General features: G+C 41.0%; 1 protein-coding gene across 1 annotated transcript in view; it reads right to left on the reverse strand.

Moving 5' to 3' along the window:
- Window positions 1-2,785: 2,785 nt before the first annotated feature.
- Window positions 2,786-24,857, reverse strand: part of slc1a7a (solute carrier family 1 member 7a) — a 59,581-nt gene continuing 37,509 nt past the window's right edge. Inside the window, exons 4-11 of the mRNA XM_085440393.1 lie at window positions 24,602-24,644; window positions 24,145-24,376; window positions 23,788-23,887; window positions 23,082-23,315; window positions 19,848-20,042; window positions 10,600-10,734; window positions 10,305-10,404; window positions 2,786-4,911 (exon numbers count right to left, since the gene is read on the reverse strand). Of these exons, the coding sequence (XP_085296519.1) occupies window positions 4,645-4,911; window positions 10,305-10,404; window positions 10,600-10,734; window positions 19,848-20,042; window positions 23,082-23,315; window positions 23,788-23,887; window positions 24,145-24,376; window positions 24,602-24,644 (1,306 nt within the window). The 3' untranslated portion in view covers window positions 2,786-4,644. The remainder of the gene's footprint in view (window positions 4,912-10,304; window positions 10,405-10,599; window positions 10,735-19,847; window positions 20,043-23,081; window positions 23,316-23,787; window positions 23,888-24,144; window positions 24,377-24,601; window positions 24,645-24,857) is intronic.

Consider the following 24,857-nt stretch of genomic DNA (forward strand, 5'->3'; position numbering starts at 1 on the left):
GTGTAGCAAAGCAGCAGCGAGAAACAAAAATGTCAATAATAATTGTAATGCATGAGAACTGTATATGAGCTTTCTTGACTGCTTACCAACCGTATTCAGTATAAAGGTGGAATTTTTATAATCACACTAAAAAGCCTCATCAGTTAAAATACATTACAGCTAACAACTGCTATTCAAGTCTTTCTAAAAGCATGTCCTATTGGTCGTGAGCAACCTTAGAAACATCTCTGGTCATTTATTAGGGCAATTGTTTTAAAGAATAATAAAAACCGCCTTTCATTTTAGTGGTCAGTTAGACAAGCTATTCACTTTATGCTTAATCTACATCCTGAAGACCCCCCCCCCCCGCCCCCCCTCTTGATTGACACATGGCTGTTTGAAGTTCTGACTACATAAAAGATGGTTGTAGCCGCATCATTGACATCACAAATGAATTTTAGACTCTCTTGAAGGTTCAAATTTAGAACTTTGGCTGCTGCCATGTTGAGGTTTCTTTTGGAACCAGTTGTGAAGGTGGAATGCTAATGAAGTGCACAGAGACAAATATCGGCTAATTAGTACCGACTAACAGACTACTGAAGCACAACCTTCTTGGTTGGTCTGTACCACACAGTAAGTCATAACCATTAAATATGTTCCAAAAGGCCATAACAGCACAGACACACACAGTGAAGAGCTCCAGTATAGTGGATGAGGCCTAGAAGACTGCGGTCAGTCAATTCAACGACACCCCACACTCAGATATCCAGGTGGATAGGTTAAAAACAAATCACCCCACTCAAGAGGACACTAAGGCCAAAACAATATTTTGTGTCAGGCTATAAAAATTAGTGTTTTAATGTTGTAAAGAAGGACATTTTAACATGGGAGTCTGAGCAGTGGCTCTCTTTTAGAACCAGCCTGAAGTGGGACATAGAGTAGCTACAGTTTTTCTAACTCCATGTTGTCTCCATTTTTCATCTCCCCTGTTGCCCCGTGGACATGTGGAGACTGTGCAGGGATGATTTTCCTTTCTCAGTGGAATAAACGACGTCAAACTGCAGCATATTAAAAACAAACTCGATGTTATTTTGCATGAATCCACTCATTTATTTAATTACTCACTAAATGAAGAGGCCAGACCATCAACCCGCCATCCCGCTTTAAATCATGACTACACCTCCACATTTTTACCACATTGTCATCAATTCCTAAAATTTGTGAGCTGTGGTTTCCTGAGCAGGTGCCAATGACTAGAACCTCGGGGGTGACACCTGTCTCATTTAAAACTCTGAGGGTCAGCTCGCCTCTTTTGGTACTGAAGTGTCTGGTGTCATCACGGCAAAAATGTGAAGAGCCCTCTTCAGAGAAAACATTTTGGATTCTATACAAATTGGCAAAGGAATTTAAATGTTTCTCCCAATTATTTGAAATAATAAGCTGAAGTACATTTTTTCCCAAAAGACGCATATTTCATGCAGTGAAATTTATGTCATTTTCCTCTGCTTGTATGCAAGGATACCGCACTCAGTTTCAAACATTCAATGTATAGCTTAAACTCTGTTTTGCAAATCCTGTGCTACAGATAATTAATTCTTTAGTGTATTAAAGGCCTAAAAACGCTATGCTTGACAGTCACTTGAGAGCCTTGGTGCACATCAATATGAAGATTTTAGTTGAATCTCAATAAACCCAGTTTGTCATGAATGAGATCAAAGGCCTCCTATAAGTTCTTCTTTTAATGTTGCTGCTTTAATGCTGAAGCAGGTTCAGTATTTTTCAAGCTTCCACAAATTACACTTAGCAAAGTACTTTTCGCGTGCGATAAGACACGTTTATAAAGTTACTCCCAATTAGAGCAAATTGTAAAAGAATCGTCACTTTTACAACACAATTTATCCTTCAACGACATGTATAATACTTTTTGAGTGTAAGTTAGGAAACTCTAAGAAAAAAAGTATACATATTTCACCTATATTTAACATGTAAATAGTGATAAATTAATGATGTATGTGAGTGTTATTCTTATAATAGCAAGGATTTAATTTCCCACTGACAAGGGCAGACATTGAAAAAAACCAAACAAACAAAAAAAACAAGGCGAGAATATTCCTGTTGAACATCACAGACGTCCAAACTCATCTCTGAAATAGCAGGACTTTCGTTAATTTAAGAGCATTAAATTTCAAGGAGCGGAAGAAGTTTGATGAAAACTTCCTGTCAAATTTGTGCACGCGCACAAAACCCAGTTTTCCTCTCTTAGTTTTTGTCAGTGTGATAAATGAAGGCCCAGTCTATCCTTATTCGACAGGTCAGTTCGAAAATAGTTTACAGCTACTATGAAGGTCTTAGCACATGATTTACATCATATTCATACTCAACAGCCATTCGGTGAGTCCTTGGTTATTCTCAGCCTAGAAGAGACCGATCTCATCATACTATTTCTTCACAGGATAAAACTGAATAGTTCGTGGAGACTTATATAGGATTCTTTCACACATGTGTAGGACATTTGTTGACTACATTTTCTACTTTTATGAAACAATGCTTCATTTTTAAGTCCATTTTTGGGCTTTGCAGGGTTTTATTTGGTGGTGTCAATAAACGACAGATGGGATGAGATGAAGATAATGGCCTGGGGCTCCAGATGAACCCAGGCTACTGCAGTAAAATAATTTTTACTTGCAGTTTTCAGTCCTTGAATGGTTTTTTAGTGGTCCTATTGATAAAATCCAAAATACCTCACATCTGTATTTGTCAACAAATAAATCAGGCAGTGCTGTCTGTCTATATTTTTGGATATATTTTCCCATTTCTTTTCCATTTTACAGAGTTGGTACATTTTCATAAATAGTGGACTACAGTGAAATGTTTCTTTAAAACATATACAGAATGGCAGCCTTTGCGACATATTGATATGATAGTAAAATCTACATTTTCCTTAAACTTTAAATACCTACATGTACAGCATATATCACATGGAAAGTTCATTAGAGTATGAGCTGATAACTTGTGTTGATTTGTCTCGGCTGTCTGAGCGCACATCAGCATCGCGCCGGTCCCGGTTGCTTCTCCTTTGGTTGTTTAAGGCAAAGAGGGAATAATAAAGTGGGGTGCAAAGATAAAGTGGCGTGACTTCAACACAAGGACAAACACTCGTCTTTGTTTTCAGTGCGATTTCCATCACCGTTCTGCCTTGAACACACACCACTGGAGGTATGAGGCAGAGGACCCACTTAGGCTAAGGACAACAAGGCAGAGAAGAGCAGTGTAAGGAAAGTTGTTTCTAAGAAAATATGGGAAAGGTAAAAGAATCACAGTGGTTTTTTGTGTTTTTTCTTAAACTTTCAAATAGAAATGGTGGTGGAGGTGGGGGGGGGGGGGTTTCAGTGCAGAGGAGCACTGGCTTTACTGTGAGCCTCTACTGAATAAACAAGTTCACTGGAGGAAGCTCGTTTCCACAACTTGTATTCACAATCTCATTCTTTTGGTCTCCACTCAAAGCCTGTGACGATAGGTGACTGTAGGAGCATAGACCAACCAGTTGATCAACAGCTTTACTTTAACACTTAGCCCTCTCTTCACCACACTAGACTATCACATGTTTTGCATCACTGCTAATGCAGCATCAATCCATCTGGCAAGCTCGTGCGTCATGGCCTCAGACCAGTAGGTGCTCATTTTTTTCACACTCAGCTGTGACCTGCCCTAGTGCATGCTGCAGGTCAAGGCTCGAGGAAGCCATCAAAACCAGGTCATCTGTGATTTTCTATAAAAACCAAACCACCAAACCTGACACCCTCAGGTGGGTCTAGAAATTTTGATAATAAAATTATGAACAGAATCATTCACAAAGTTGCCAGAATCCACCGCCCACTGGGAACGAGCCCGATTGCAGTACACGGAACTAGAAAGCCCACCAACAGCCCCCTGATATCCCATAACCCCAAATCACCCGTCACAATCAAACGCCTTCTGTGGTTGAGCTTTATATTTCTAAAATATGGACTTAACTCATGCATTTATCGTTTGTCTAATAGCTATAGCAGAACAGTTTTATTTTGTTCCGCTGTGTCTTTTTGTGCTGAAAAATGTACCAAATGGGGAACTTTTTGCCCTGATTTATCATAAACAACGCAATAGTCAACAAAAAGAAGAGAGAAATGTAAAAAAAGAAAAAGAAAACCAATATTATGCTAAATACAAACCAGATCAGAAAGCATAAAAAGAGACATAAGTTGATGTCCGTTTGTTTTTTGTCTGCAGTCCACGGAGGAAAAGGTGCCTTTAAATTACATTGGATATAAGTTGGTTGTGTTCTCCATATGCAGTCCTTTAAGACTGCTGATCACAGTCAGTCCTCACACAGGGTCTGTTCTTGATTTAAAAGGTCCTTCAGAGTAGCACACGGCCACTGCTGCTACCCAATATATGTATATATATGATAAATATGTACACACACAAACAATCAAATGTGGATCATCATTTGGGTTATGTAGGAAAAAAAAGTCTTTTTTCCCTCCATGCATACATCTACTCATGGCTGCTCTCACTCGAGGGGATAAGCATGTGAACTCGGTCACCTCGGCTCTTTAATGCTTCGTCCTGTCCTGCTGGTCCTGCAGTCATGGATGTACCGGTAGACTCTGACAGAGCAAACGTTTTTTACACATTAGTCTCCAGCCCGTTCATGTCAATGGAACAGTGGTCCTTGTCCCTGTGTTCTCTCTTGTGGTGAGAGGCGTGAGCGTGCTTCTTCTTCTCTACAGGTCGAATCCCCTCCTCCAGCTGGATCAGGCGAGCCACGTCAGGGGAAAGGTGGTCCTGCTTGCTGCCCGGTGGAGGCGGCTGGTAGCAGCCGTTCTTCTGGTTCTGGTAGTTCATCATCTGTTGGATGCTTATCATGGGTTTGGTCTCACATATAAGAGGCACCTAATGGACATGAGAATGAACAAAAAGAAGTGTCAGAATCACTTAATAAACAGGCAACACCCACAAGAACTAAAAATAAACAGCAAATTAAAATTGTGAATGAACTGAGTTTTTATGCAACAGGAAAGGATTTTATGGTCTTATTGGCCTTATTCAGCTCCCCTCATCCCCACACTGTAAAAAAAAAAATCTTAACCTTCCTGCCTTCTTGGGACCTTTTTGTGCCACTGCTATGTGTTAAATGGCTGCCATTTCCACTGTGTTCAGTGGAATATAACCAAACTTGCCACAGGATAGTTTTTACCTGTCAATGTTAATATTCCAGTGTGAATTCCTTAAATCAGCCTAAAATGGCTGAGCAGCAGAAATCCCCACACCCATCACCCTGGGGACCATTTTCTGCCCATTGACTTCCATTATAAATGCTATTTTTCAACCCCAAATTATCATCATATGATTTTATTTTTTCTTCTTTTCTTGGATGTCAATGAAGACTCAGGGCCTTGAAGTTTTAATTTTTAAATTGCAAAAAAAATGCAAAAAAAATAATGGCAGGTCAAAATGTATGTTGGTGCCAATCTTTGGTCCATCTAAAGGCCTACTTATAATGACAATCACATATTACTTCAACTGGTTTTTTGTGGAAATATTTAGTTTCGTTTTTTTGGTTTTTGGGGCTTATAACACAGGGCGCTCATGTAATAACACTGGGATTTGAAGGGTTAAAACAACGAAAATATAATTAAAACTTTACATGAATATTTCAGGGAGAAGTAGTTTTACAAGGTTGGCTAATTTAAAGTGGAATAAAATATGGATATATGGTCTTTTTATGGCGTGGCTGAGAATGGTCCCTAGGGTGATGGGTGTGAGTTTTTTAAAGGATGGCAGGAGGGTTAATATAAAAGTATTTTACTGTGTATTTTACAGTTTTGTACTGTTCTTCCAGAATATCATTAAATTCACATAAATAGACTGTGATTTTACATGTCAAATGTAAATTAACGCAAAATCACTGTAATGTAATAAAACATAATTTTCTTGTTTTTTAAATGTATTTGTCTGTACATGTGCATATTTAGATTGTTAAAATACTTTCACAAATGCATCATAATTTCACAAATATTTGTCCGTTATTTGAAAGATTGAACTGTTAAATTCAAATGTAATGCTATGGAAAAATATATAAAATGATTCGTATAAACTTTTTCTACATTAAATAATTATTATCATTATTGTTATTTAGGGCGATCGTGGCTCAAGAGTTGGCAGTTCGCCTTGTAATTAGAAGGTTGCCGGACGCTCTCGGTCGTTGTGTCCTTGGGCAAGGCACTTCACCTACTGGTGATGGTCAGAGGGGAATTATAAAGTGGAATTGTAAAGCGCTTTGAGGGTCTCATAAAGCGCCATATGAATGCAATCCATTGTTATTTAAACCAACTGCTAACTGTATATTTCTGTACATTTAAGTATTATTATTCATATTGCCGCATTCATTGACCTTTTTTATAGGTAATTTCATTGTTTAATCACATTAAATTGTTCCTAATTTAATGTTTAAAAGCACTTGAAAAAGGCAAAATCCCATGTAAAATTAGGGCAACAAAATGTATTATCATTACTGAAAATAAAGTTATTTTCTGGTATTTTCTGGTATTATTTTGGCGCCCCAGCTGCTGGAATATCACTGTTTTTTTAGAAAAAAAATTTTTACGGTGCACCTGGTCATGACAGATGACCGCCCCCTCTGACTCTGGTTCTGCCAGAGGTTTCTTCCTGCTAAGTCAAATTTATTCATTCTCACACAACAGCTGATATATCCTGGGCAGTTTAGGGTCCAGGATCTTGGAAGAGCCAGGGATTTAACCCTTTAAAATTATGAACAATGTACTCTTTATCTTGACCACAGATCCTAAAAGGTGCATACAGTATGTGCAAAAGTTTTGAGCCACCCCTCATTTCTTTTTATTTTGTTCTTCAGGCTTTTTGAAAGTCTTCTTTGACTGTTTTTTCACTCCTTTTCAATCCAGTCCTTATAGCTGACTATTTTCAATGGATGTCTTTTATTTATTAAGCTACTTAACACAGACTCATGTATCGTTTAAGTGTGGACTGGAATCCTGTGCATTCTGGTCCCTACAAATGAAAGATACTAACATCTTCATCTCCAGTGTTCCAGATCAGCCTACTGCGTTTCAGTTTTTTGTGCCAGCGTCTCCAAAGCATACATAATAGCAGGTCTTACTACCATATTGTAAACGTTCCCATTTATATTTGCTGCTGTGTGCAGGTGAGATTAGGAACTATAGAAAAAGAGGCATGCTCGTAGAATGACAAAGTAAAATGAGATATTTAAAGAAAGACATTAGCAAAGAAAGTTGGTTAGTCGGGGAGACGAAGTAGACAGGAGTACTGGGAGGCTGGCGTGTGGCAAACACAGATGGCAAATGCAAAGAAAAAGGCTTATAGGGATTTTTATGTGAGGCTGGACTAAGGAGAAAAGGACTTGTATCGATTGGCTAGATGGAGAGATTGTGCTGGAAAAGATGTGTTGCAGGTTAGGGTGATTAAGGACAGAGCTGGATATTTACTAATGAGTGAAAAGTGTGTTGAGAAGATGGAAGGAGTACATTGAGAAGGTGATAAATGAAGAAAATGAAAGATAGAGGAAGGCACATGGAGGACAGTTAGCGCAGAGGATTAGTACGGAGGAAGCAAGGGCAGCTATGAAGAGGATGAAGAGTGGGAGGGTGGGCAATAAACCCATCCATGACCCAGCGTTAGAGGTTCTTGTCCAATATTTTCTGGTACTGGCCCCTCACTGTGGTGTAGCCGTCTTATACTCTCAGCAGAAAAACAGCCGTAAAGCATAATGTTTCCACCTCTGTGCTTGACTGTGAAGATGGCGTTCTTTGGGTCATACTCAGCATTTCTTTTCCTCCAAACATGATTGGTGAGTTGATGCCAAAGAGCTCGGTTTTGGTTTGATCTGACCATTCAGATGTTCACTGGAAAATTAAAGTGTGCATGTGCCTTCTTGAGCAGCGGGACCTTGTGGCAGAGAGGTGCACAAGTCTTTGAGGGGCAAGTCTCAAGTGTATAATGGATGAAAGTGACGTTCTATTGTCAGATAAACACCAACTAGTCCCACTATAACAATTTGTTATGTGTTATATGTGCTGTGTTGATGCACCACAGCATTTAAAGTGATGAGAGCGTACTCACTCAAGAGGGCTGTTGCAGTTAAAAAGAATAGACACAAGTAAAGCAAAGTGAAAAACTGCTCAGTTGAAGTCGATAAATTTACACTTTAAACTTTATTGCTTGTTACAACCGGATGCAGGATGTTAACTAACCTAGTTTGTAGCTCAACTTTCTGATTCATAGGCATCTCTTCACCTCACTAAGTGACTGACTTATTACCGGTAACAGTCTTTGTCGCTTTGTTACTGCTATCTCTCCTCGAGTGTTGTTTGAAAAAAACACTTTAATATCTTTTGTCTGTGAAGGTTCTCAGTCATCCAGGTCATGGTGGTCTAAAGAGCTTGGAAAGAAAAGTGTCTGGACGTCTCTAATATCTTACTATATATATGGACAACAAAGATTTAAGAAACATTTCATTTATTTTACTGTGCATTTACTGTACTATGCAACCTTTGGAAAGGGTTGTGTAAAAATCTTTATGACATTTAGAGTCCTCGCAGCCGATTAATTTAAAAACAAAAATTCACAAATTATTAGCATATTCAGAACATTTCCTTAACTAACAGAGAAAAATGCACCGTCTCATGAAACAATGTGCAATTTAGGGCTGTGGTCTGTCCCTTATTTACATCTTAATTTTACCCTTTTACATGGATAAAAAATGGTTTTCAAGACTTGAGTCCCAAACCTTGAGTCTAAGTCAAGTCTGAAGTGTTGCGAGTGCAAGTCGCCATCTCTGCCTTGTGGGCACTGCAAGACTGCACTCCATTAGCACCAATGGTGTTGCTGGTGACTGTGGTCCCAGCTGCCTTCAGATCATTAGTTCATTCATGTAGTTCTGTACTGATAAACCACCTTTCTCATGATCATCCACAACCCATCAGGCAAGAGCATGGAGCTCCAGACTCAGAGTGGTTGATGGACATTTTGTATTTCTTCAGTTTCTGAATAAATTGCACCAACATTGGACAAAGGATATTGAAAAGGATATTGATCAGTGTATTGAAGGAGGACAGGCAGAGGGCTGGTGTGACAAAACAAGATGCTAGGGACAGAGTGAGATGGATGCAAAAACACACAATAGCACACTATCAGTTATGGATTGGCCTCCCCTGAGGCCAGACCTCAACATTATTGAAGCAGCGTGGGATCATCCAGACAAAGAACCAAACAAAAGGCAGAAACATCCAAAGAAGAGTTTTGAATGTCCTCCAGGCCCAGAGAACTATTAGTGAAGACTACTTAAAGAAAGCTTGCCTAAGAGAGTTCAGGCTGTGCTGAAGATGAAAGGTGATCATACCAAATATTGACTCTTAAGCTCATTAGAAGTATAAAAACTCCGCCTTTTCTTCATATACTGTATTTCGATCTGTTTTTGTAAATGCTTTTTTCCCATTTTCCTACCAAGATAAAAAGGGGCAGCTCAAGATGTTTGCACAGTAATCTGTGAATAGCTAGTCATTACTGCATATACTCTCTGCTAGAGTTAATGCATTGACAGCTATGACAGAATTGGCTATAAGCATCAAATCTACTTTCTTGCTGCTTGTTTTGCTGCCCACCATTATCAGAATAATAATGTGCAGACTAATAATAATCCCCGGTTGGCTCCCTTTAGTGATGGCAGATACAGTAAGTACATTTTAGCCTATTATTATAGTAAAATGCTGTGGTTATCTAACATGTTTTTATCCATTATAAATGATTTGTTCATAATGTTAATACACTGCTAATATATAAGCTGAGTCATATCTCTCTCTTGGCGCTCTTTTTACTAGAGCTGTGATTTACTTAGCCTTGATTATCGAACAGAATTTGAGGAAGTGGAAATTGGTGGCCAATCACAAATAAAAGTTGTGTTTTGTTTTTGTGGTTTTGCAGTTCCTATTCCTCTGCTTCCAATCTTTCTGCTAAGAAAAGCTATCCAGGGAGAATACTTAACCGCATGAGAATAATATCTAGTTTTTACTTTCATACTTTCATCAAGAAAGTAAATAAAGGGTAAATCTGTTGTACTCGTTTTGGAGTTTGGAGTGTACGGAAAAGGAAATATTGCCACATTCGGTTTTCTGTCTGTCTTTCAGAGGAAGACAAATGCTACTATAGTTAGGTCAGGAAGACCTTGAGAAAGCAATGCGGGGATTGCTTGCAGCATCGAGGTCCGCTGATCTAACCTTAGATGTTCTCACCTGTTCTCCCTCTTTCACAAAATCCTTCCTGCAGATATGAGCCATGATTCCTGTGGCCAGAGCGTCGCCCATCACATTGACCATGGTCCTGAATCGATCCCTACACGACAAGGTCAAAAGTTATTCGCAGTGAAGACTGATGAAGACCGTGGTTTATACACCCTATAACAAGTTAGTGTGTATTCCTGATATTTTGCTGATTGTTGCTTTTTTCAACCTCTGTGCAAGAAGCTAAGAGTTACTGGTTTTTAGCTATGATGATTGCTGTTAGAGAAAAAAATTAACCTTTACTTACAAAGCCCAGTCGACAGCAATGATGAGAGTGATGTCATCAGTGGGCAAACCCACAGAGGTCAGCACGATCACCATGGTAACAAGACCAGCCTGTGGGATTCCAGCTGCACCGATGCTGGCGGCCGTGGCAGTGATGCTGAGAGAACAGAGAGAGAAAGTCGGGTACGTTTATCTTCAAAGGATATACAGGAACACGTCCTTGTATATGACCTCCCTGAAATGAAGGTGCAGATCTGTTTGTGAGCACTGAAACCGCAGGGATGGAAAAATAAAGCAAACATAGGGACCGTGGAGAACTATAATTCTGAATTACTTTAATACATACTGTATGTGCCATGCATAACTGTTTTGCTTCTTCTTCAGTGCAGAGTGCAATATAGCTCCAATTACTCATCCGTACTTACTTGGCAGCAGCAGTTTCAGCAGATTGATATTTTGTCCACAAATACACACGATCAGCTTATAAGAAGGGCATGAACTAATCCAAAGCTGGTGTATGGTAAGATAATTTAAATACGCATCACTCCCCTTAAACAGTGTTTGCTCATTTTCTACTCTAGCATGACAGATGCTGAAAAGTGGCATGACATAAACATTTCTGTGAACACTGGGTCCTTGTTTTCAGAAGTAGAAAAAAATAGGCTCCAGTTTTCTAGCTTTTGATTTTTCTAAGCAACAGAAAAACTATCCCAGCACATTGCTAGACAGCATAACCACGCTCTTAGAAAACTGCCTCCACCTCCAGCTTTTCTTTTCTTTTTTTTGCTTCTAACTGACTCACTTTAAATTAGATCCCTAAAAAGGTTAATATTTTTTCTATTATTTGTAGCAGTCACGTTACATCCTCTGGGGTTTAGAAATGAAGCCAGAGGAGAAGTGTGAAAAGCAACAGTTACTAAATGGCCACTTGAGGCTGCCTCCAAAATGAGTCAGTTCACAAGGATATCCAAGGATATCCGTTAATGGATTTAGCTTGCTAACCAAACTAAGAAACATTAGTGTAGCCAGTAGCGGTTTTTGATATGGGCAACATGTGCGGTTGCCCAGGGCGGCATCTGCAAAAATTTTTTTGCTCGTGCTCATGCTGCCCCGACATCAGCCAGCACATTTTGGGAATGGCATAGGCACCGATCGGCTTTCTATCGCCCATTTGCTGGGAGTAAGGTCGCCCTCCCTTTGCAGGGTGCGCCTGCTGCTTGCAGTTGCAGCACAGGGAGGAGAGAGCGGGGGATTCACTGGCTGGCTGGAGCAGCATCTAATAACCAGCTCGCAAAATAAAACAAAATAAAAACAAAACAACAAACACGAAAACACCAGACATTATGATACAGACTTATAATTTGCAACAATGTTTTTTTGAAATTCTATTCGAAAAGTGAGCGCGAGAGCCCTCGGTGCGCCTGCTGCTGAAGTCAAAGTAAACCTTATTATCATCTCTGCTACATACAGTCCAGCATATGGAGAGACGAGGCTCCAGTTACAGCAGTGCAAGTAAACAAACACTAAATATAAGAAGAGTTAGAAAATTAGTAAACACTTTAGGACTCGGGGTAAAGGGATCAATAACAATTTAAAATTTACAGTTTCATGATTTAAAGTCTCACACACAACCTGTCGAAAGGGGAGGGGGGCCGTGCTGCTTCCAAGTAGAGCACATTTCATTCATAATGTTGTAAATCCAAGCCCATTATGTATTCATGATTTGTTCCTGGGTTGTGCGAAATCCCAGAAAATAAACCCCAGACAAAGCGAATCTGTGAACTAAGGTGTAGGTCTATTAGGGAAATGCTGTGGTGATCCTCGGGCTGAGGATGGGTGTTCATACTGGAGTGCAAAATTAAAATGGAAGATGGACAAGAAAAGTTCAAAGCCATCAGGTGCTCAGTTTAGAAAAAAAGAGAAACGAAGAGGAGGAGAAACGAGCAAAAGATGCAGGTAAGCAGATGTGCGATTGGATAATGGCAGGTCATCCTGAAACAATCAGAATCAGAATACTTTATTAATCCCTAAGGAAATTATGTGGGTTACAGTTGCTCCAAGAAGAAATGGTAAAAATAGCAACGTTATGTTACAGATTTTACACACTTAAGAAATAGCACTAATATATACAGATCACTCAATTATAAAAATCAAGGATTAACAGAGGTGATTATAAATAAATATTAAGAAAATTGACAAGAATATTCCAGAGTAGAAAAGAGTGTGTGTAAAAAGGGTGTAACTATTGCAGTGCTTTATATGGAGCAGTTGTACAGGGAGATGTCCACGGGCAGGAATGATTTCCTGTGTCGTTCAGTGGTGCTTTTTGGTGATCTCAGTCTCTCACTGAATGCGCTTCTGTGACTAGCCAACACGTCATCGAGTGGGTGGGACTTATTATCCAACATTGTCTTTATCTTGGACAACTTCTGCCTCTCAGACACCACCCTATCGAAGTCCAGCTCCGTCCCCACAACATTAATGAGCTTGTGGATCAGTTTATTTAGTCTGTTGGTGTCTGTGACCCTCAACCTGCTGCCCCAGCATGCAACAGCATAGAGGATAGCACTGACCACAACAGAGATGCAACAAGATAACATCAATTAGTAGGGATAGTGAAAAGGTCTGTTAGCCACTTGACTATGATTGTAAACAGCAGACACTGATGTAGTTTACTGAATCGTTTGGACTGTGTTCAGCACAATATTAATTAGTCATCTGTGTAGACAGCGAGGTTATTACAGTTAACCTAAACTAAATTAAAGCTAGATGTGAAAACATTTAAATTAACTAATGTGGCAAAGAGAAGACTCAGCTAAAAGCTTAACACTGATACGATTTTGTGATCTTAGAAAACAAAGCATAATAAGAATACAGGGCTGTTTTAGTATTTTTGTAGTTTGTTAAATTTTAATACAACTTGTCTGATGAGGCATTGATGGACTTTGTTATTGAGACGCTAGATGTCGATAATACAGGTACATGTGTAGTAGTAGGTACATGTGTGACTCAGGTGCTTGAAAAAGTTCTGTGTTTTTATTGGAACATTTTGCGAAGTCCTACCTCTGACAAAGTAATTGAATACACTTAATTTAAAACTGAAACTAATAAGAAGTTAACAAAAACTATGTATGTTCAAACAATAGAAAACAAACGGAAACAATAATCGTGTTAAAGTTTTTACAGTATCTGAAGATCCCAAAGGAACGGCATCAGAATTTAAAACTTTTCTGGAAACCCATGTACGTGACTTCTTGTCACGATCACAAGCTTCTCTTTAAAGCCTGTATATGCTCCCAGTAAGAAAGTATCTAGTATCTAGTATCAGTTACTCTTTTTAAACTATTTATACGCAGAGAGCATCTTTCCTACCACCCATTTTTTTCAGCTCACAGAGAAACAAGCTTAGCAGCGTCTCATCTGCAGTTTGTACCTATGAAAAATAGCACAATCTGTCTCTACTGCAACCATTTAAATGCTGCTGCACTGCTAATCCAACAAAATGATATATTATATAACAATCTTAATTGTAGAACTACATATTTTAGTTATGTAAAGTTTCAGATGCCTTGTCCACTACTGTGGAGAAAGAATTAAAATATTTTGGGACAGTGACGGTTTTGAGCTTCTGGACTTTTGAGTGCAATTTGACTGCTTTCTCCTGGAAAGAACAAGAGGTTGGGGTTCAGGTTGGGCTAGCATGCAGATGGAGCAGCTACGTGGTCAGTAGCCAAACCGCGCGAACAGGATGCAGAGGGGGAAAAAATATTATAATTCTCCGTGACAAGGGAGCTGAGTAATACAGGTCATATGGGTTTTACTGCCAAGGGATTATGAGGGAGTGTGCACAGACTGCAGCCATGAAGAGGTCTGCTCTTAACATTATTACAGTAGGACATCGATTCAGAGGAGGGACAGGACGTTTCCCTTAGCCCGAGCCTGGAGGGGTTGGTGGTGGTTTGCTTACTTTTGACTGAATATTACAGAGCTGTGGTGTTGGTAGGATGAGGCCTGTCAATATTTTTTCTGTCTGTCTGTTTTCCCCCAGGGCTTCCAGACTGATTTAGCAGAAATCAGATCAGACTAAGAAGCTCACATGAGGCGTAATCTTTGTGACATTTACATATATGTGTATCTAGTAAATCCCACAATATTTTTATTAATTCAGAATTAAACTGAACGTGTGACATTATTATTCACGTTGCAGACAGAGCACCAAAAACATGCCTGCTGTTCATTTTTAACCCATATAAATTTCTCCCCGACTGCTGAGATATAAATATCTCGTTGTTGAATGTAACATATTTTTAAAATTCCGTTTTATTAAGAGAAATTAAGAGAGATTCAACTTCTTACCATGACTTTGAATTATACTAAGACAAGAAATAAAGTAAGTGGTTCTGTAATAGCTCTATAATTCCTCCCAATCAGTGCCAGGCTCCCAGTTACAGAGTTAATTCTCAGGCATTAAGTGGCAACTCTATAATTTAACAATAAAATAATATAATTTCTCTGAGATTTCTTTTAAATACGACTTAAATTAAATCTGAGTAAATCAGTGTTTAATGAAGTTTTTGTAGTGGTGGATTTTAGTACCTTTTAACAGACATCTGCACACCAGCTGACAGAAAGAAGATAAATTATCTGCGTTTAATGAAAACACCTTTTTTCTTAGCAAGTACTACAAATCTGGGGGTGAGCCTGACAAGATTTCCAAATGAATTTGAATTTTACCACTGTGACTTCATGAAGGTTCAATTTTGATTAAAGGATCTGTAGTTTGAACTATCCTGACCTTTAGTCCTAGGCAAAGAGCAGATCCCCAAGGAATGAATTCTACACTCAAAAAATTATTTAAGTCCAAAACGCTGGATTACACATAAAGTTTGTGTAATTTTGTAAGATAAATACAATATAAAATGTTACATTTAATGGAATCATGTCAAAATGTACTTGTCACCTTTTTTCCTTAATGATTGAATATTTTAATAAATAAACCTCTGATTTTATATATTTCATTTGTGTTTTACCTACAACTTTTTGCTTCGTGTTTATGAGCGGAAACAATAATTTTGGATTGTGCATATAGGCAAATGTGTTTAAACTCTATGTTGTTGTCCACAACCACTATCCGCTACACAAACCATTACACAACCACTATCTTACTAAACATTTTAGAAAATGTTTCCAGATGGACAGGAGCCACTGTGTAATTATTTTAACAGAATGCATTCATTAAATTCATAACATTAAGTTAAGATGGCGCCGGTGAGGTCGGCTGCCGTCACGACTGCTCCGACCACTTTTTCTTTGTCTTTGTTTTTTAAGTTAGTTTTCAGCGTTTCTAAATCGGCAAAATCATCACCATTGGGTACATTAGGTATGACAGTGACACTCTTGTTTCTATTGGTATACAATGTACTCACAATTCGAAGTTTTTAACTCCGGATCCGAGCTGGCCGAGTGAGATCTCGAGGGAGAACAAAGGGAAGCGGCGGCGGCCTAGAGGGAAGCGAGCCGGCGTCAGGAACAGGCTGAGAGCTCGTGCACACCGCACACCTCTGCCTAGCATCCTGCTCGCCAACGTCCAGTCACTGGAGAACAAGCTTGACGACCTCAGGGCCAGGATAAAGTTCCAGAGAGACATTCGGGACTGCAATCTCCTCTGCTTCACCGAGAAATGGCTGAACCCAGCGGTGCCGGACCACGCCATCCAGCCGGCCGAGTTCTTCTCGGTTCACCGCATGGACAGGACACGGGACTCGGGGAAGTCAAGGGGAGGCGGCGTGTGTTTAATGGTGAACAACAACTGGTGCAACAGTGCGAACGTTGTTCCTCTCACACGCTCCTGCACACCAAATCTGGAACTACTGTCCATCATGTGTCGTCCTTTTTATCTACCTCGGGAATTTACATCGGTCATTGTAAGTGCCGTTTATATTCCACCACAAGCGGACACGGTCACCGCCTTATGCAAGCTGCATGAGGCACTCACACAGCACCAGACACAACACCGGGACGCTGCGCTTATTGTGACGGGGGACTTTAATAGCGCCAACCTCAAACGCGCAGCGCCGAACTTTTATCAACACATCACCTGCCCCACCAGGGGTGAAAGGACACTGGACCACTGCTACACTACGGTCGAGGACGGCTACAAGGCACAATCCCGCCCCCCGTTTGGCAAATCTGATCACGCCGCCATCTTCCTCATGCCAAAATACAAACAAAGGCTGAAACAGGAAGTTCTGGTTCAGAGGAAGGTCGCGCGCTGGACGGATCAATCGGTGGCCGCGTTACAGGACGCACTCGATGACGCAGACTGGGGCATGTTCAGAAACAGCTCCGACGATGACGTCAACGTGTTTACGGAAGCGGTTGTGGGATTCATCGGGAAACTAGCGGATGATACCGTGGAGACAAAGACTATCACAACGTTTCCCAACCAGAAGCCGTGGGTGGATAAAACCATCCGCGACGCTCTGAGATCCCGCACCGCTGCCTACAACACGGGACTCATGACGGGGGACATGGACCCGTACAAAGCCGCGTCATATAACGTGCGGAGGGCGGTGAAAGAGGCGAAGCAGCGCTACGGGAGGAAACTAGAGTCACAACTCCAACAGAGTGACTCTAGGAGCCTGTGGCGGGGACTAAGGACAATAACGGACTATAAAGCACCAACAACCGGTATGACGAACGCGGCCGTGACTTTGGCAGACGAGCTGAACACTTTCTATGCTCGCTTCGAGGCTGCAGCTAAGGTCTCCAACAATGCTAGTGTTAGCGGCGCTAACGGCTGCAGACAGGAAGATACTGCCAGCACCGGAAACGTGCTCGTCATCTCCGAGCATGAAGTAAGGAGAGCCTTCAAGAGAGTGAACACCAGGAAAGCAGCAGGACCAGACGGCATCCCAGGTCGTATCCTAAGAGACTGCGCATACCAGCTAGCTCCTGTGTTCACTGAGATATTCAACATCTCTTTATCTCAGTCGGTGATCCCCACATGCTTCAAAGAGTCCATCATTGTTCCTGTCCCGAAGAAACCCCACCCTGCTTCTCTCAATGACTATCGCCCTGTAGCCCTCACCTCAGTAGTGATGAAGTGCTTTGAACGCCTGGTCAGAGACTTCATCATTTCTTCACTACCAGACACACTGGACCCACTACAGTTCGCTTACCGTCCAAATCGTTCCACAGACGATGCCATCTCTCATCTCCTCCACACATCACTCACTCACTTGGACACTAGAAGGGGGAATTATGTTAAAATGCTCTTCATAGACTACAGCTCTGCATTTAACACCATAATTCCCTCCACACTCACCACCAAGCTGGAGCATCTGGGACTCAGCTCATCTATGTGTCAGTGGATCTCCAACTTCCTAACTGGCAGACCACAGGCAGTAAGGATGGGCGGACATGTCTCAGCCTCCACCACTCTCAGCACTGGAGCCCCCCAGGGGTGTGTTCTGAGCCCCCTGCTGTACTCTTTGTACACATATGACTGTGTGGCCACTACCAGCTCCACCACCATCATCACGTTTGCTGACGACACCGTCGTGGTGGGCCTGATCTCTGATAACAACGAGACGGCCTACCTGAAGGAGATTAGGAATCTGGAGAACTGGTGCCAGAGGAACAACCTCCTTCTAAACGTCAGTAAGACAAAGGAGCTGATAGTGGACTTCAGCACTAAGCAGGAGAGGAACTACCAGACCCCCGTCATCAACGAGTGCCCAGTGGAGAGAGTGGACAGCTTCAAATACCTCGGAGTTCACATCACGCAGGACCTGTCATGGTCCTGTCACATCAACACCGTGGTGAAAAAGGCCCCACAGCGTCTCTACCACCTCAGACGCTTGAGAGACTTCCAACTGCCCTCCAAGGTGCTCAGGAACTTTTACTCGTGCACCATAGAGAGCATCCTGGCGGGAAACATCTTAACCTGGTTCGGGAACAGCACCATGCAGGACAGACGAGCTCTACAGAGGGTTGTGCGGTCAGCTGAGCGCACCATCCGCTCCGAGCTCCCTGACCTGCACTCAATCTACAGCAGGCGGTGCTGGACCAAGGCCAGGAAGATCGTGAAGGACCTCAGCCATCCCAACAACAGACTGTTCTCTCTGTTGAGGTCAGGAAAGCGATTCCGCTCCCTGAAGACCAACACAGAGAGACTGAGGAGGAGCTTCTTCCCGCAGGCGATACGGTCTCTCAATCACACCACCACACAGTACTGACCCACACATATGGTTCTTACACACACACTGGACTTTCTGGACTTTGTTTTTGCACAACACTGGTCACTATATTCTTCATTTCCAGTTAATACTTGTACAGCTGCTGTTATTGTGTATATATTTATTTATATTTAGATTTCTTCATACATTCTTATATAGTTCTATATTGTGTATTGTGTATTTTGTTGTACAGTTATTTTATTTTCAACTTTAATTTATATATTTTATCTTATTCTTCCCAGTTAAATTTACCCTTCATTCTAATTTGTGTTGTACAGTTATTTCATTTTTAACCTTAATTTATATTTTATTCCTTCCTAGTTAAATTTACCCTTTTTAATTTTTCATATTTATTTCCTATCTTATTCATAGCCTTTTCCTTTTTTGTTTTCTTTAGGTCACGAGCAGTTGTCCAAGCATTTCACTACATATCGTACTGTGTATGACTGTGTATGTGACAAATAAAATTTGAATTTGAATTTGAATTTGAATTTGATGTGTAAAATGCAATCTCTTCTTTTATTCCAATACATTTATTTAAGCCATGCAAGAAAGTGAGCGAAATTATAGAAGCAGCTGTTAGAAAATGGTTTAGTATGTTAGTATCAATCCAATACCAAGTAAATACAGGGCCAGGATTGCAGATACCAGGTACCAGTATTTTTAACCTATAAGAGCATGTAGTGGAGAGCAGTGTGTCGTGATTTAAGAAGTGAATAGTCACACCTTTCAGCTTCTTCTACTTTTTGGAGAACTGAAATGTAAGTGTGCCTGTCTCTAAAGCACTTTGGGTCAGCTTCTGTTGTTTAAAATGTTTAATTTCCCCCCAAAACGCTTTATTTAACACAACTCAGTGAGCTACATACTGAACGAAATATCGATCCTATTGCACCAGTATCAATCCGATACCAATACCAGCGTTGGTATCAGTACTATCGATGTTTGGATTGATCCACCAACTTCAACTGTGCACATTTACTTGCTTACATCCCATTATGAGTTAGATTTTTTGACTTGTGATGCCCCTTACCTGATGGTGATGATTTGCCCAAAGTCCAGTTCGTAATTGTTCACTTGGGCGATGAAGATGGCTGCCACGGCCTCATAGAGCGCCGTACCATCCATGTTGATGGTGGCCCCGACCGGCAGCACGAAGCGGATGATGCGTCTGTCGATATGGTTGTTCTCAAGGAGGCACTTGAAGGTGATAGGCAGAGTAGCAGAGCTGCAGGAGGGAAAGAAAAGTAGGCAGTGTAATCAGTTGTGTTTTAGCAGGAAATGTCTCTTGGGTTCAAGCCACTGACAAAACAAACAATAAAAGCATGAATAAAGCAAGTAGCTCCTATTTTTCTGTGTAAAGTGGGAACCTGTAAGCAAGGAAATAATACAAGTATGCTGGATGAAGATTTAGGTTTTTAGATGTATTTCTTTCTTTCTTTCTTTCTTTCTTTCTTTCTTTCTTTCTTTCTTTCTTTCTTTCTTTCTTTCTTTCTTTCTTTCTTTCTTTCTTTCTTTCTTTCTTTCTTTCTTTCTTTCATTTAGCCACAAACCAACAAATGATAAACTGAACAAATCAAGCGATCAATTAACTGGAAAATAACATCCTTATTCCTTCCTGGAAGATCCGACTGACCTCGGAGATAGTGAGAGGGTCGTCTGTTCTCATTTAGAGACAATATAAAATCTTTCTTTCCTAGTGCACTACTAAGAGAAAAATTATTTTTAGTGTACTGGACTTCATTTCTTGCTTTCTTTTTGTTTTCTCCTGCAGGCAGCAAACATTTACAGTCCTTAGAGTTTCTCAGAACACCACCAGAGCTGTAGCTGAAAGAATACAGGTAAACTTCACAACTGAGAAACACAGTGCTGCTGCTGCTTTTAGACTGGTTTATATATTATCAAACTCCTTGTAGGTGTTTGGGATTCTGGCTTACTCTTTTTTCTGTTTGGTCATACTTTGCAAACACTGCTCGCGATTCAATAAACCTCTGTCGACTTAATGAGTTTATAACCCCTGATGTGACACTGCTCAGCGTGACTGTTATTGTTAGTTTTAGTGAGGACAAGTAACAAAAAGATTTCCTGGCTATTCTGAACACATGTTTGTGGCATTGACCGTGGACTTAAATGCAGTAAACACACTAAAAGGCTGCGAGTTGCAGCGTGGTTGGAAAGAAATATATCAGTAAACACAGTGTAAAAGACAGCCCTGAGGTGGAGTATGATGTTAGGGTTACAGAAAAAAAAATCACCAACAAACATCCATTTAATTTCCTCTATTTTCGTTCCTAATAGAGCCTTGGCCCTCTCTTTGTGTTGATATTTCTGCTGGACCATAAATGGAGGCTTATACAGATTATAAGGTGGTCATCATTGTTTTCTTTTCTTCTGGGAAACATCCTAATGGCATGGAAAAATGTAATATATGAACATTTACCAGTTATTTTTTTTCTTTCTTTTTCTTTGAGACCCTTTGAGGTTATTTTGCATATACACTCAACAAAAATATAAACGCAACACCTTTGTTACTGCTCTCATTCCCCATGGGATGGACGTAGAGACCTAAAATTCATTCCAGATACACAATATAACCATCCCTCCCAAACAGTGGTCACAAATCAGTCCAAATGTGTGGTAGTGGGCACATCTGCCATATTGAGATAATCCATCCCACCTCACAGGTGTGCCACATCAGGATGCTGATCTGACATCATGAGTAGTGCACAGGTGTACCTCAGACTGCCCACAACAAAAGGCCACCCTGGAATGTGCAGTTTTGTCTCACAGCAAAATGCCACAGATGCCACAAGCAATGAGGGAGCATGCAATTGGCATGCTGACAGCAGGAATGTCAACCAGATCTGTCGCCCGTGCATTGAATGTTGATTTCTCAACCATAAGCCGTCTCCACAGGCGTTTCAGAGAATATGGCAGCACATCCAACCGGCCTCACAACCGCAGACCTCGTGTAACCACACCAGCCCAGGACCTCCACATCCAGCAGGTTCACCTCCAAGATCGTCTGAGACCAGCCACCCAGACAGCTGCTGGAACAATTGGTTTGCACAACCAAACAATTTCTGCACAAACTGTCAGAAACCGTCTCAGGGACGCTCAACTGCATGCCCGTCGTCCTCATCGGGGTCTTGACCTGACTCCAGCTCGTCGCCGTAACAGACTTGTGTGGGCAAATGCTCACATTCGATGGCGTCCACAGGCCACAATTGACAATCTGATAGACTCCATGCGACGATGTGTTGCACTGCATGAGGCAAATGGTGGTCACACCAGATACTGACCGGTTCTGGGTCCCCAGACCCCCAATAGCGCAAAAAACTGCACATTCCAGGGTGGCCTTTTGTTGTGGGCAGTCTGAGGTACACCTGTGCACTACTCATGATGTCAGATCAGCATCCTGATGTGGCACACCTGTGAGGTGGGATGGATTATCTCAATATGGCAGATGTGCCCACTACCACACATTTGGACTGATTTGTGACCACTGTTTGGGAGGGATGGTTATATTGTGTATCTGGAATGAATTTTAGGTCTCTACGTCCATCCCATGGGGAATGAGAGCAGTAACAAAGGTGTTGCGTTTATATTTTTGTTGAGTGTATGTACCACAAGAAAATGCTACGAAAAAAGCCAGCTGAGTTTATATGGGACATAAAGCCTAACACTCCCCCACATGGTAAATGGCCTGTATTTGTATAGCGCTTTACTTGGTCCTAAGGACCCCAAAGCACTTTACACTATACACAGTCATCCACCCATTCACACACTGGTGATGGCAAGCTACATTGTAGCCACAGCCACCCTGGGGCGCACTGACAGAGGCGAGGCTGCCGGACACTGGCGCCACCAGGCCCTCTGACCACCACCAGTAGGCAACGGGTGAAGTGTCTTGCCAAAGGACACAACGACCGAGACTGTTGGAGCCAGGGCTCGAACTGGCAACCTTCCGATTACAGGACAAACTCTTGAGCCATGATCGCCCCCACATCAAAATTCTGACACAGCTCAGCCACATTAGCTCCACAGTGTGTTAAAATTACAGGATTTTTATTGTAGTGGGGCATTCACATCAAAGAAAAATGTAACTGACTAAATGTAGTAGGTACATGTGTGAAAGAAGTCCTGATGATTCATTTACAGACACAGTTTTTAAATAAAGTCTGTGTGCATTTGTCTGCGCATCAAGCTTTATAATAATAATAACAATAATTTAGGACCTCTAGATCTGCAAAGTCATATGCTTTACCTGGAGGAAGTGGCCAAGGAGATGAGAAGGGCTTGTAGAATGCCTCTTATGTAAACTATGGGGCTTTTCTTGGTGATGAAGAAGTACATGGCCGGGAGGATGAACAGTCCGTGCAGCACCAAGCCCATTACCACAGTGATGGCATAAAAGCCCAACTTCTTCCCCATGGCCGAAGGGTCGTCCATCTCTAAGATCTTTCCAGCCACCAGAAACACAATACCAAAGGGGAAATACCTGCAGAAAGGAGGAGGGAAGGACTGCTGAACACAGTGATACTAATATTAGCATGTTGACATATTTAATCCAAACAATTTTAATATGCTGGTGGTTACTAGTTTCAAGGACCTATGATCTTAATATAATGTGTAGGATGCTAACATTTGCAAGTAGTGGACAGATAAAAGGCTGCCAATAAATGACCAGTCTAGCATCGTTACAATAAACCTTCACTAGATGAAGGCTTTAAAGTGGGGCATGTCTGTTTCACCTTTTTTTTGTAATCCATCCAATTGTTGTTGAGACATTTACCTAAATATGAAAAAGTCTGATCTAACTAATATCAGAATATTTCAAATTTAACATGCCGGAGAGTGAATGGCAAACAGTGCTGGTTTTTTATCAGTGTTAGTTATAGTTGATCAGTAAAACTTCACAAATGTTGTTACTTTTCTTGTGTTAGGGGTTTCTTGTAAAATACTGCTCTTACCAAATGACAATGGCAACAATTTTCAAAACCGCCTCATTCAAACTCTGACAAAAGTTGACCAAAGCACTTCCGTTGGGTCCCATTCTTCCCAGCATTATTCCTGAACGGGAAAAGGAAAAGAAAAATATGCAAGCATGCAACTGCAGGGATGTTTTCAACAGTATTAAGTGATAAGAATGGAAACATTTGTTTGTTCCCTGCACAGCACAGAATGAATGAAGATGTTGAACCAATGGTGGGTGGAAACCAAAATCATCGGCCCTTTGAGGCCTCACTTAAGTTTGCTTTTTTGAGATATATATTTATGCATGTGCATTGTGGATGTTAGTGCGTGTGGGATTCATGTCAAACACCCACCCATGGTTGCAGAGAATATAACGATCCCCAGTACATTCATGCCTTCGCTGGTGCCGGGAGATGTTTTCACGATGACGTCAGGAGGTGGCGTTAGATCCAGAGAGAAGTTCTGGGTGTCGGTGCCATTGTCATCCTGGATGCCATAAATGTAGACCCTCCGCGTGGTTGTCTCATCCAGGAGCTGAGCGACTGTCGGTTTGGGGATGAGTTCTGCGACTCTCTGGGTTCGATACTTGAAACCAAAACAGAGCACAGTGAACGTGACATACCAGACTCTTACATGATAATGAAACACGCTCATTCGTGTTTGCATTCTCGCACGGCAACAGATTAATTTTATTCTTTTTGCAAATGTGTTGAAATAAATGGACAATAGAAGATAATATAAAGAGGCGTTGCAGTTTAGATTAAAGATTAGGGGGTAACAGAAATCTATGCTTTCAGTATTTGAGCTTACCTGTTGAAACGTAGCTTGGACCAAGTTGGCTGGAAACATGTTGCTATAAAAGAAAATTTAGGGAATTTGTTAATATCTTTCAGTGAAAAGCAGACACATTGTAATGGATCCAAAGTAAAATGTAGGTTAACAATCCCAGAAATGTAATCAATGCAGAGAAATAGAACAGTTATAACTTTGCTTCAACAAAAGCTATTTCTGTGTATCTCCTGTTTTTTATATTGGCTTTGATATTACGGGTGTATAGGAATTTCTT

Source organism: Copadichromis virginalis, linkage group LG18, assembly GCF_057382275.1.
Source record: "Copadichromis virginalis isolate Kocher_CV1m ecotype Utaka linkage group LG18, C_Virginalis_male_GT1.1, whole genome shotgun sequence".
NCBI classification, from domain to species: domain Eukaryota; kingdom Metazoa; phylum Chordata; class Actinopteri; order Cichliformes; family Cichlidae; genus Copadichromis; species Copadichromis virginalis.